Source organism: Barbus barbus (genome assembly GCF_936440315.1).
Source record: "Barbus barbus genome assembly, chromosome: 17".
In the NCBI taxonomy this organism is placed as follows: domain Eukaryota; kingdom Metazoa; phylum Chordata; class Actinopteri; order Cypriniformes; family Cyprinidae; genus Barbus; species Barbus barbus.
Window position 1 is genome coordinate 7,626,277 of NC_136745.1, and position 13,900 is coordinate 7,640,176.

General features: G+C 38.6%; 1 protein-coding gene across 2 annotated transcripts; it reads right to left on the minus strand.

Annotated features, from left to right (window-relative positions):
* Positions 1 to 2: 2 nt before the first annotated feature.
* Positions 3 to 8,693, minus strand: LOC306883087 (uncharacterized protein). Of its 2 annotated transcripts, none has more exons than XM_079438178.1 (8): positions 8,581 to 8,693; positions 7,790 to 7,954; positions 5,753 to 5,836; positions 5,619 to 5,675; positions 5,427 to 5,507; positions 1,657 to 1,770; positions 1,344 to 1,553; positions 3 to 1,171 (listed from the first exon to the last, which is right to left on the minus strand). In XM_079438178.1, the coding sequence occupies exons 2-8, from the start codon at positions 7,898 to 7,900 to the stop codon at positions 1,145 to 1,147; spliced, it is 684 nt and encodes a 227-aa protein (XP_079294304.1). In that variant the 5' UTR covers positions 7,901 to 7,954; positions 8,581 to 8,693; the 3' UTR covers positions 3 to 1,144. The 2 variants fall into 2 exon arrangements, with proteins under 2 accessions (XP_079294304.1, XP_079294305.1); XM_079438179.1 differs by having other exon boundaries at positions 915 to 1,171; positions 1,344 to 1,519; positions 8,581 to 8,652.
* Between the last annotated feature and the right edge of the window lie 5,207 nt (positions 8,694 to 13,900).

Below are 13,900 nucleotides of genomic sequence, written 5' to 3' on the forward strand. Positions count from 1 at the left end.
ATATAAACACATGTATTTATTCCTCTGTAACTGTTAAACTTGGAAAATGACTTCAAGTTTATTAATATGAAAAATCAGCCAGTATCGAGTGCCACATAAGAAGAGCCTGTGATTTGATATTGTGGATATATCCTGATATTGCAGGAGGTTGAAGTCAAGTCACCTGTATTTATATAGCGCTTTTAATAATACAAATTGTGTCAAAGCAGCTTTACAGTATCAAATAGGAAAATAGTGTGTCGGTAATGCAAAAGGACAATATTAAACACTCAATTTTCCTTTCAACAAAAGGTTTGGCATAACATCTATGTTAGTTAAACCCTAAAATCTGTCATCATTTACTCATTTCAAACCCATATGGCTCAAAAATACACTGTATGGGTCAAAATTATCAATTTTTCTTTTATGCCAAAACTCATTAGGATATTAAGTAAAAATCATGTTCCATGAATTTCCTACCGTAAATATTTTAAAACTTAATTTTTGATCAGTAATATGTATACCTAAGAACTTCATTTAGATTTTTTTGCACCCTCAGATTCAAAAAAGCATACATCAATGGAAAGCTTATTTATTCAGCGTTCAGATTATGTAGAAATCTCAATTTCCAAAAATTGACATTTATGACTGGTTTTGTGGTCCAGGGTCACAAATTTGAATATAAAATTGTTAGTCTATTTTCAGACCATAATTCTAGAAGTTAATGAACAGTCAATTTATAACTTGACTGTGCAAACCACTTGTTTGAGTGATACAAATTTCAACATGACTTTGTTTTTTAAAATACACACTGAACACTTTGATAGGATTTTATATATTAAGGCTCAGTCTGTAAATGCTGAGCTGAAACAATCATGTGGACTTTCCATTGTGCTGTTTACTGTGTTGAATTAAAAAAAAACTGCACATAACTTAAGAAAACAACAAAAAACTATCAATTTATTATGTGAAATCAAATCAAGCAACAATCGTTTGGGGAAAAACATAATGAATGAAACAATGAAAACGTAAGATTCGTAATCTGATGCATGTTTCTCATCCATTCGATTTACAAACAAATAAGTATAATTTTTGGTTTTCCATATACCGTAACACCATAAATTGTGTAAACGTCAAACATTCCAATTTTTGTCTGAGATATTATTCATCTTCTGGTCTGAAAATCTTCATGCTGCAATAAAAAAACACAGTGTTTCAGAGCTGTGCAGTACAGCAATTACAGCAGGTCAGCAAATATAATTGAAGGTTGAGATTATTTATAGGATTTAGATGTGTATTAACAGTTTTTAAATATATTTTCTGATTTAGTAGGCCTACACTTACTCAAAAATGTACATAATTACCTCATATGCTGGTGGAGGTGTACTTGGGACTGGACTGTACATTGGTGGAGATGCATTGGGGACGTGACTGTAATTTGGCAGAGGCGCAGGTGGGACAGAGCCGTGTGCTGCTGGCAGCACAAACATGACCGAACTAGCAGGCTGGCCCATCTGCATGATGTGATTGACAGGCAAATCTGTGGTCACATAACTGACCGTGACAGGGGTTGACTAAGAGAGAACCAACATGATGTCTGTTATACAAATGATTTCATCTGATTTTTTTTTTTTTTTTTTTTTGAGAAGAATGTTTTAATCTTTTGATAATGTTTACCTTTTGTCTGCAGCAGCAGCAACAGGAACAGGAGGTTACGGCAACAGCAAGAGAGAAGATGAAGATCAGAATATCACAGGTGACAAGGACATAGAAGGACACATCCGGAGTAGCCTAATTAACAGACATACAGTGATATGAACTAAAACATAAATATGAATCAAAAACCAGTTGCCAGTTTAAAGACAGATTAGACACTGTTAAACTTTTGTAGACCATCAGTGTCACGATATACAGTGTATATACACACACATACATACATATATACAATATACACTCCTGAACAAAATCTTAAGACTGGGGGAAACATTACAAGTATTTGCATTTCGCGCTGGTGGATCGTAACCAGGCTGAAAGTACTGCTTCAAAATGCCAAAAGAAGAAAGAGGAGCAAGAGACAAAAAGTAGAGAATAAATAGGCAATTTATTGAAAACTTCATTTAAACTCAAACAGGCTGTTTATCAGCTGATCAAAAGTTTAAGACCATAAAAAGTTCAAATCTGCACCAAAATATGGCTTTTATGTCATTGTCCTTCAGGCAGTCACACTGTCATGACCTCCTGTCCTGATGGCAAAGGCAAGAAAGCTTTCTGTCTTTGAACGTGGCAGGATTGTTGAGCTGCACAACGCACCATCGCTGCCGAGGTTGGACGCAGTAAGATCCTGAGAGTTATGGGACAAAAAAGTCAAGTGGTAGAAAAATTCACCTGCACTGCGCCAGAGGATCCGACGGGCTGTCTGTGAAGACACAGGCCGATCCTTGACCCAGATTAAGGCCCTTACTGATGCTGACTGCAGCCCAATAACCATAAGATGCAATCTAAGAGAGAAGGGCTTCAACAACAGAAACCATCTTCAAAGGCCACATCTCCTCCCACGCCACAAACTTGCCCGTTTGGAATTTGCAAGGGAGCACCAAACATGGGACATTGAAAGGTGGAAGAAGGTTTTATTATCTGACGAGAAAAAATTAACCTGATGGCTTCCAACATTACTGGCATGACAAGGAGATCCCACTGGAGATGTTTTCTACACGGCACAGTGGAGGAGGCTCCATCATGATCTGGGGTACTTTTCCTTCAATGGGAAAATGGATCTTCAGGTTGAGCAGGGGCATCAAACGGCGGCTGGCTATGTGGACATGTTGCAGCGGGCATCCCTCTTGACTGAGGGCCCTCGTCTGTGTGGCAATGACTGGGTTTTTCAACAGGACAACGCTGCAGTTCACAACGCCTGCCCAACGAAGGACTTCTTCAAGGAGAATAATGTTGCTCTTTTGGACCATCCCGCATGTTCCCCTGATAATTTTTGGGTCTACCACTTGACTTTTTTGTCCCATAACTCTCAGGATCTTTTAAGAAATGTAAAATGACTGCCTTACTGCGTCCAACCTCGGCAGCGATGGTGTGTCCTTGCTTGTGCAGCTCAACAATCCTGCCACGTTCAAAGACAGAAAGCTTTCTTGCCTTTGTCCTTCAGGCAGTCACACTGTCATGACCTCCTGTCCTGATGGTAATGACATGAAAGCCATATTTTGGCGCAGATTTTAACTTTTTAAGGCTATGGTCTTAAACGTTTGATCAGCTGATGAGCAGCCTGTTTGAATTTAAATGCAATTTTCAATAAATTACCTATTGTATTCTTTTTGTCTCTTTTGTGTCTCTCGTTTCTTCTTTTGGCATTTTGAAGCAGTATTTTCAACCTGGTTACAATCCACCAGCGCGAAATGCGAATACTTGTAATGTTTCCCCCGGTCTTAAGATTTTGTTCAGGAGTGTATATGTACTGTATACACACACACACACACACATATATATATATATACACCTGCACAGCCCTACGCTCAATCAGTGTTTCAATTGCAGAACAAAATAAATAAACAGCTTGTAAACAATATATCACAATGAACCTCAGAAAAGCCAATGGCCATAAACTAGTTACTCAGCTGGAAAAAATAGACTACTCTGGAGACGAGCATTTTTATAAACATATGAACTATATTCTACTGTAGTTCAATATGTTTGAATAAATCCATCAGGTTTTTTTTTTTTTTTAAATGACAGCCACCATTTAAATATTTGCACTTTCTAAAATGAATTGGAGTAGAAACATAATATTGTAATTATAAAGTAAGTATTATACCTTTATTATTAGAAAAGCTAATTTAATTGTTTGTTTACAAATCAGTTCCCTTTAGCCTTCTATATTATAGTAGTATATTTTTTATAATATATAGTAGTATATTTATCTGAGCAAATTTGAAATGAGCTCATTTTGTGCATAAAATTTTCAGTTTAAACATTAGTTATGTTATCTATGTTCTATTGTAAATAAAATATTGGCTCATGTGATTTGAAATTCTTTTAGTTTTAATTTTATTCAAATTTAAAGGGGTGGTTGACTGGTTTTTCTCTAGGCTTGATTGTGTTTATGGGGTGCAGTCAAGCATGTGTTCATACTTAGTTTTTTTTTTAAAAACGCATTATTTTTTACATAATTTACCTTTATTCCACACCTCTCTGTCCCTTCTCTGATAAACGCCCCGATTATTTCCTGATTTTATGAAGCCCCTCCCTCAGAAATACGTGACTGGCTCTGATTGGTTAGCTGGTCCAGTGTGTTGTGACTCACTAAACCGCCTATACAGCACGTCTAAACATCCCACCCAGCAGCTCAGCGGCATGTGCTCCGGTTGTATTGTAAACAATGGCGTACTACACTCACCAGTCACTTTATTAGGTGCACCTGTTCAATTGCTTGGTAACACAAATTGCTAATCAGCCAATCACATGGCAGCAACTCAATGCATTTAGGCATCTAGATGTGGTGAAGACGACTTGCTGAAGTTCAAACCGAGCATCAGAATGGGGAAGAAAGGGGATTAAAGTGACTTTGAACGTGGAATGGTTGTTGGTGCCAGACGGGCTGGTCCGAGTATTTCAAAAACTGCTGATCTACTGGGATTTTCACGCACAACCATCTCTAGGGTTTACAGAGAATGGTCCGAAAAAGAGAAAATATCCAGTGAGCGGCAGTTGTGTGGACGAAAATGCTTTGTTGATATCAGAGGTCAGAGGAGAATGGGCAGACTGGTTAGAGATGATAGAAAGACAACAGTAACTCAAATAACCACTCGTTACAACCAAGGTATGCAGAATACCATCTCTGTACGCACAACACGTCGAACCCTGAAGCAGATGGGCTCCAGCAGCAGAAGACCACACCGGGTGCCGCTCCTGTCAGCTAAGAACAGGAAACAGAGGCTACAATTCACACAGGCTCACCAAAATTGGAAAAACGTTGCCTGGTCTGATGAGTCTCAATTTCTGCTGCGACATTCAGATGGTAGGGTCAGAATTTGGCGTAAAGAACATGAAAGCATGGATCCATCCTGCCTTGTCTCAACGGTTCAGGCTGGTGGTGGTGGTGAAATGGTGTGGAGGATATTTTCTTGGCACACTTTGGGCCCCTTAGTACCAATTGAGCATTGTTTAAACGCCACAGCCTACCTGAGTATTGTTGCTGACCATGTCCATCCCTTTATGACTACAGTGTAATCATCTTCTGATGGCTACTTCCAGCAGGATAATGTCACAAAGCTCAAATCATCTCAGACTGGTTTCTTGAACATGACAATGAGTTCGCTTTACTCAGAGTAGGGTCAAAAATCAAATCGCAAGCTTTTGAATTAAAACTGAATTGAAATTTGTGTCAATACCCAGCCCTACTAGACATTCTCACACATACTGTAGGCAGTGTAAACACTTACCAGAACGTAAATAAGGTGACAGCGGAAGGAGAAAGTAACTACTGCAAGATTTACATAGCTGAGCATTTGTGAAGTTTTGACCTACAAATACAAAAAACAAACAAACAAACGAATGAATTAATAAAATTCCCCTATAATGTTTGTATTCTTAAACATATTGCTTCTTCTCAAGATAGTAAAGTTGACACTGACCAGACGCGGCTTACATGTGTGTGCAGCCGAGACTGTTATAGCTCCAATTATGATGAACTGCAGAATAGAAAAGAGCAGAAATCAGTATTTGTTCACTGTATAATGTAGCACTGATACTGAAATGAATAACTTACAATGATTGATGACCAGATAACGTAAAAACTCTCATTCCAGATTGTCAAACCGAGTCCCAGTAAGGCTATCAATATTTCCAAAATCTGCAATGCAAAAACATAAGATTTAGTGCCTGTTAATTCATACACACTGAACACAGGTGAGACAAGAAGAAGAGATGTATATCTAAACGCAGCTTAGTTTATTTTCCAGCTTTCCACACAAATATAAACTCAATACTTGACAGACAACTGAGAAAACGAGGAGCGTCTCGCTGCAGCCCACAAGATCCAACTCCTCCCACCTAACATATACCTAAACCTACCCATCTCCACCCCCTGATCCCTAAACCTACCCATCTCCACCCCCTGATCCCTAAACCTACCCATCTCCACCCCCTGATCCCTAAACCTACCCATCTCCACCCCTAGATGTGGATCCAACCACGCCCCCTGGGTCTTGTGGACTGCAGCGAGCCCTACTTGGTAGGGATGGGCGATAACTCTTATTTTATTTTCGATCCGATACCGATATTTTCAAGCCCAGTATCATCGATACCGATACCGGTACCTCTAAACTAAACTAAACTGATATTTTAAATTATTCAAAGAATATAATCAGTAATTATACTCACTTAATATTAGATTTTAAAGCCTTGTTTGTTTGGGTTTTTTTTTTTTTACATTTCATAGGCCTTTTTTTGTTTGTTTTGTTTACACTGTCAGAAATAAAATATACTAAAATTGTATTTTAGCCCTTTACTGGGGCAGTAACCTCAAAGGTGCACCTATACCCCTAAAAGGGAGCATATTAGTACCATACAAGTATGCATGCTATAAGGGTAGATAAGTTACAAAGGTGCACTTTGAGGGTACCTCATGTTGTTACATAAGTACTAAAATGTATTATTATTATTATTACCATGGTAAATTTGTGGTTACTGCAGTTTTACTACAAATACTGTAATAAAATCATGGTTAATTTTTGTAAAAGGCTGCCAGGCTGCTGTACTCCTAAATGTGAAACTTTAGCATATTTTTTTCTGACAGATTTATTAACAGCAATTACAGAACCTAACACAATCCATTTGAACTTTTAACAACCAGTTTAAATAAATTTACTTGCACAAACCAGCCTATTTAAAATAAATAATACATAAATAAACCAAGTTTGGTGTTAGTAAGATTTTGTAATATTTTTTAAATAAGCCTCTTGCTCACCAAGGCTGCTCTTATTTGAACAAAAATACAGTAAAAACAGCAATATTGTGAATTATAACCATTAAAATAGCTATTTTCTATTTTAATATATTTTAAAATGTAATTTAAAATGCATCTGTGATAAAAGCTGAATTTTCAGCATCATTACTCCAGTCTTTAGTGTCACATGATCCTTCAGAAATCATCTAATATCATTTGCTGCTCAAGAAACATTTCTGATTATTATTGCTGCTTCATATTTGTATAGAAACCATGATGCATTTTTCAGAATTAAGTTTATACATTGTAACAATGATGCAATGTAATAATGTGGCAATGGTTTCTTAAGATCTACTTATGCTTCTGATGCTTTTGGGAAACAGCTTGGGAACCGTGTTTTCACGGTGTGTGTGTGTTCACTGCTGTGTGTGTGTGTTCACTGCTGTGTGTGTGTGTTCACTGCTGTGTGTGTGTGTTCACTGCTGTGTGTGTGTTCACAGTGTGTGTGTTCACAGTGTGTGTGTGTTCACTGCTGTGTGTGTGTTCACTGCTGTGTGTGTGTGTGTGTTCACGGTGTGTGTGTGTGTGTGTGTGTGTGTGTTCACTGCTGTGTGTGTGTTCACTATATTTTAAGATCATCAGTGCAAGTTTCGTTCAGTTTAAACAGCTCAGACTTACATTTTAGTCTAGGACTAGGCTTAAGACTTGTCTGTGAAACCCGGGGGTGAGTGTTTTTAATACAAAGATAAACGAGGACTTTAATGATAGATGATAATGGAAACAGGAACAAAACACAGGGAAATAAGAACGTACAAACAGGAAAAGACACCAACACAGGACGTGACAAGTTTGTTTTACCCCCAAAGCCAGTGGCTTGATCTTCAGGAACCTGGAGATCTCATACTGCTGGTGCTGGTAAAATGGTGTGGTTATCATCACATCAGTGGGTTCTGGCATCTTTAAGCACATGGAGATGATCTTCTTCTTATCAGCCAAGGCTTAGTGCGTGCTTCATTGATCACACTTTGAACATAAAGTGTATATTTACAAATAGATACAGATATAATGTATGGCTACTAATGCAAGCCTATGACACATATTCATATTTCGTCTACATGTGGTTTTGACTGAACAAAATGCTCACTTTGTTCTTGTAAATGAAGAGATTACAAAAAGACTCGAATCTCTACGTGACATTTAAGGTCTGCTTTGGCCAACAATTAGTATTCAGTTACAATAATTAAGCAATATTTTATTTTTGCAAATATTTGTAAATATTTATTTTATATTTTGTGTATCTGTTCAGTCCCGAAAGTGGATATTTGCAACTTATTTTGCTTATATTTTGCTATAAACAGTTCAAATCGAATCTGATTCAAAGATTGTCTCGCAAAATTGACCAAACGACACATAAATCAGTTTTGCTCAACTCGAGTGAATGATTCAGAAACTCATTTACAGGGACTGCTGTTTGATATTATAAAAGATACATGGGCTAGAAGAGTGTTGTGCCTCATGTGTAGTTACTCTCGCAACACACAACCTTTACAACTAATCTTAAAGGAGAATAGTTCTCAAACATCATTCTACATCTGTAGGTAAAGAAATCTGGGCACATGAATATAATATTGAGAAACGGCGTACTTTACCTAACGTTGAAGTTGCTCTTGTCTCGGATCTTCTTATTTTCACTTTAATCCAGAAAGTGTATCTGCGTGAGAAGAGACTCCTCCCCTCCAGCTAGTGAGTGTAAATGAAACATGGCAGAAACTCCAAAATATGGCACAGCAGTTTCAAATAATTAAAATTATTTCAGTGTTTGCAATTAAACATTCGTTTTGTATTTTTATTTCTGTAGGCTATTAAAAGAAAAATGTGACAGGCAGTACTTTTAACTGCAATTATCAATCATTTAAATGGCTGCTTTTATTTTTTATTATTATTTTTATTTTTTTCCTTTTTTTCTGTTCAATGAATATACTTTCTTTTTTGAGGATTTTCAATATCCAATTAAAATAGTCACAGATTTTGATATTTTACTCTCTAAAATTATGCATTGAATGCTTGAAAAAACAATAACAATAACAATGGTAACACTTTCTATGAAGCCCCTATTTATAATACATTATAAAGGTATTCTTAAGGCATAATAATGAATGCATAATGCATTGTAAATAATCTAATGAATATTCATAAGAACAGTTTTAATGTGTTATTATAGTTATAGTTATTATAGTTATAATGTATTATAAGTCTCATATCTTGCCACGTTACTTATGTTACTTTACTTAAAGCAGACAAAGACCACTTATAAGTAATAATAATAACAATAATATATTTTTTTTTCTCAAAAAGCCATAAGATCAGATATCAGATCAGATGAATGTGTAATATGACACATGCTTTGAACATTTTTTTATATATATATAATACCAGTTTGATTATTTTAATGAGACCCTTTAGACAGCTATTGATAAGTAACTCTGCAACTACATGTCAACTAGCAGTCATGAGAGTATTAGTAGTGTGTCTGCTGAATATACTGTATGCTAACACTTTATTTTGATGGTTCCTCAACAGACAAACTGAGTATAGGATACTTTGCAAGTTTGTGAACATTCTACCGACCCTACCTAAGTCTACTAATACAAATAGTTATATATATATATACAGTTGGGCAAAAAAGTATTTAGTCAGCCACCAATTGTGTAAGTTGGAAAAACCCCCAACTGCTCCCCGGGCGACGCAGCATAAATGGCTGCCCACTGCTCCGTGTGTGTGTGTGTGTGTGTGTGTGTGTGTGTGTACGTGCACGTTGGATGGGTTAAATGCAGAGCACGAATTCCGAGTATGGGTCACCATACTTGGCAGTATGTCACTTCACTTAAAAAGATGAGAGAGAGGCCTGTAATTTTCATCATAGGTACACTTCAACTATGAGAGACAGAATGGGGGAAAGAATCCAGGAAATCACATTGTCTGATTTTTAAAGAATTTATTTACAAATTATGGTGGAAAATAAGTATTTGGTCAATAACAAGAGTTCATCTCAATACTTTGTTATATACCCTTTGTTGGCAATGACAGAGGTCAAACGTTTTCTGTAAGTCTTCACAAGGTTTTCACACACTGTTGCTGGTATTTTGGCCCATTCCTCCATGCAGATCTCCTCTAGAGCAGTGATGTTTTGGGGCTGTCGCTGGGCAACACGGACTTTCAACTCCCTCCAAAGATTTTCTATGGGGTTGAGATCTGGAGACTGGCTAGGCCACTCCAGGACCTTGAAATGCTTCTTACGAAGCCACTCCTTTGTTGCCCGGGCAGTGTGTTTGGGATCATTGTCATGCTGAAAGACCCAGCCACGTTTCATCTTCAATGCCCTTGCTGATGGAAGGAGGTTTTCACTCAAAATCGCACGATACATGGCCCCATTCATTCTTTCCTTTACACGGATCAGTCGTCCTGGTCCCTTTTCAGAAAAACAGCCCCAAAGCATGAGGTTTCCACCCCCATGCTTCACAGTAGGTATGGTGTTCTTTGGATGCAACTCGGCATTCTTTCTCCTCCAAACACGACGAGTTGAGTTTTTACCAAAAAGTTATATTTTGGTTTCATCTGACCATATGACATTCTCCCAATCCTCTTCTGGATCATCCAAATGCTCTCTAGCAAACTTCAGACGGGCCCAGACATGTACTGGCTTAAGCAGGGGGACACGTCTGGCACTGCAGGATTTGAGTCCCTGGCGGCGTAGTGTGTTACTGATGGTAACCTTTGTTACTTTGGTCCCAGCTGACTAAATACACAATTGGTGGCTGACTAAATACTTTTTTGCCCAACTGTATTTATAGAGAGAGAGGGGGAAGTCGTGGCTTAATGGTTAGAGAGTCTGACTCATAATCCGCGAGTTTGAGTCTCGGGCCGGCAGGGATTGTAGGTGGGGGGAGGGAATGTCCAGCGCTCTCTTCATCCTAAATACCACGACTGAGGTGCCCTTGAGCAAGGCACCGAACCCCCAACTACTCCCCGGGTGCCGCAGCATTGGCTGCCCACTGCTCCGGCTGTGTGTTCAAGGTGTGTGTGTGTTCACTACTGTGTGTACTTGGATGGGTTAAATGCAGAGCACAAATTCCGAGTATGGGTCACCATACTTGGCCGTATGTCACGTCACTTTCACTTTCATATATATATATATATAAACATTGCACTCAAAAGATGTAGGAAGGTACTGTGCAGATCTTAAATAAACAATGTCAAGCTATGATATAGCAAATGAAGTAGATTTAATATGGTGTTCATTGTGTGTTATAAATAATCATACTCTTAAAAGTTATAACCACAAATACGTAAGTACTATAATGTGTTATAATTGTTGTTATGATTATTCATGAGATTGTAAATCACATTATAAGGTTTTTTTAAAATGCCTTATGCATTCATTATAATGCTTTAAGAATACCCCTATAATGTATTATAAATACGGGCTTCATAGAAAGTACTTTAGCAAAGCCATTGTTCTTTTCTTATTGCTGTTAAATTTGTAGAGAATTCAACTGATTCACATTTTCATTTCAAGTTTGAATCTCAAAAAAGAGGTTTGCATTTAGAAAATTTACATTTAAGAATATGATATTTAGTAACAGGAAAATAAGATTTATGAAGTGAAGTGAAGTGACATTCATCCAAGTATGGTGACCCATACTCGGAATTCGTGCTCTGCATTTAACCCATCCAACGTGCGCACACACAGCAGTGAACACACACACACACACACACACACACACACAGCAGTGAACACACACACACCGTGAACACACACCCGGAGCAGTGGGCAGCCATTTTATGCTGCAGCGCCCGGGGAGCAGTTGGGGGTTCGGTGCCTTGCTCAAGGGCACCTCAGTCGTGGTATTGAGGGTGGAAGAGCGCTAGACATTCACTCCCCCCACCTACAATCCCTGCCGGCCCGAGACTCGAACCCACAACCTTTGGATTACGAGTCCGACTCTCTAACCATTAGGCCACGACTTCCTACAATTATTTATTTATGAAATAAGTATCACATTCATGAAACCTATAAGTAAACTCAAAATTAGGATTCGCATACCATTTGATAAAATCAAGAATATCACACCAAAATAATGTTGTGTAACAACAATTCCATAATAAATATAAAGAGGTTTCAGAGCTTTTAAACAGAAAGAACAGTTAATATTAATATCATTCTTAAGTCTTTAAAGAGAGCACTTATGCGGATCAAATCTATGAATCAACTTAAATGTAAGTTCTCTCATTTTGTTAGTAATAAATTATTTGTGAAGTAATGACCAAACTTTTTTTTCCAGGGAATATCGCTTACAAAACCATTCCAATATGCGAATGAGGCCCAGAACTAGACTCCATCTGAAACAAAAACTCTAATTTTCTTATTGTTTTTCTTTATTTAGATGACGAAAGGCACTGTTTAACAGCAAATGTTTTACAAAGATCCACTGAGTGAAAGGGAGATTGGAAAAGAAAGGCCTCTAAAAAGCATGAGAACTTCATGTGGCACTGCATCAGCAACAATTGCAAACAGCGTTTGGCTGCTGATGTGATCATCAAATCACAAGTGGATTCACAGTATTCCACATAGTTTATTATTATTGTTATTTTTTTAAATATAGTTACATGTATTGGGTTAAAAACAAAGGGAATATGGCCCATGAAAACTGTTTCCTTTACTCTCTCCACTTGGTTACTGAAAGAATGGTGCAGTCTCATGGTGACAAGAAGATAATACAAAAAAAGAAGTTTCAATGTTTAGTCATTAAAAAAATGAATTATTATTATTATTAAAGTGGTCACGAATCTCTGTGTCTGGACCTCTGTGTATGGACCTTTATTTTGATATTCTTTGTTTATATTCTGCTTAATAAACTACTTGATTGAAACTTTGCCTGTCTTCATCTTCACTGGACTTTAAATGTGACCAAATACTAGACCTAGAAAAGATATGGAAATTGCAGCTATTAATGTTGTCCCAGTGGGGAGTATTAGTGGGTCTGGATGAAGACGATTGGTTGACTGGAAAGCAGAGGAACAGCTTCCCCCCGATTCCCACCCACAAACATCTTCCGCCTCTGGTGATCCCTCCCTGCTCAGATTTTTCTTCATCGTTGTTGATCCCATCCAGCACAAAGTTTTCTTCTTTGCCACTGGGTCCAATCCAGCACCAAGTGTTTTCACCCGGCACCTGCTCAGTGACATTAGCCTCTTTCACACATACAGACTTTACTGTAAAATTACCAGATCATGTGTGAACACACCCAGCCTTCCTTCAGCCGCTTCTTCGGCCCCACCTCCTCTGGCTCCTTTCAGTCTTTCGGCTTCTCTATTGGCTCTGCCATGCAACCTGGATCTGTCTTTGGGCTTCCAGTCTCCAATTCCGCTTTGAAGTGTAGATCCCCTGGCTTTGCTTGGGGCCACCATTCCCATAACTCCACCTCAGCCCTTTTGACCATTCGGCTCCACCTTGGCTCCTTCCCTGGCTCCAACTGGGATAGTCATCCTCACAGCTGGCTGGTACCATGGCTCCACCTCAGGTGCTATTAGCTGGAGAAGCCACTGGATCATGTGGTGTCGTCCGGTCCTGTCCTCGCCTCAGCTTTACCTGGGTCTCCAAGATCTCTGTGCTCCAACGCTGGCAGTCGGACCTCTAACTCCACCCTGGTTCCTCCCAACATCAATTCCACCATGGGCCTTTGTACTACCTGTGCTCTGGGCTTCCACCTGCTTCATCCTGCCATCTCCTCCTCCGTGGTTCCTCCCGCCATCAAGTTCTTTCCTCCATCTGCTCTGCTGTGGTGGTTTGCTTCTCAGGCTTCTCCGCCATTGGTAGTTTCCAACCCTTACTGCTCCACCTTGGTACCCTGCTCCAGTCCTGTCCCCTTCTCCTTTTCCTCCTCGTGGATCTGGCTCTACATCCCTCCT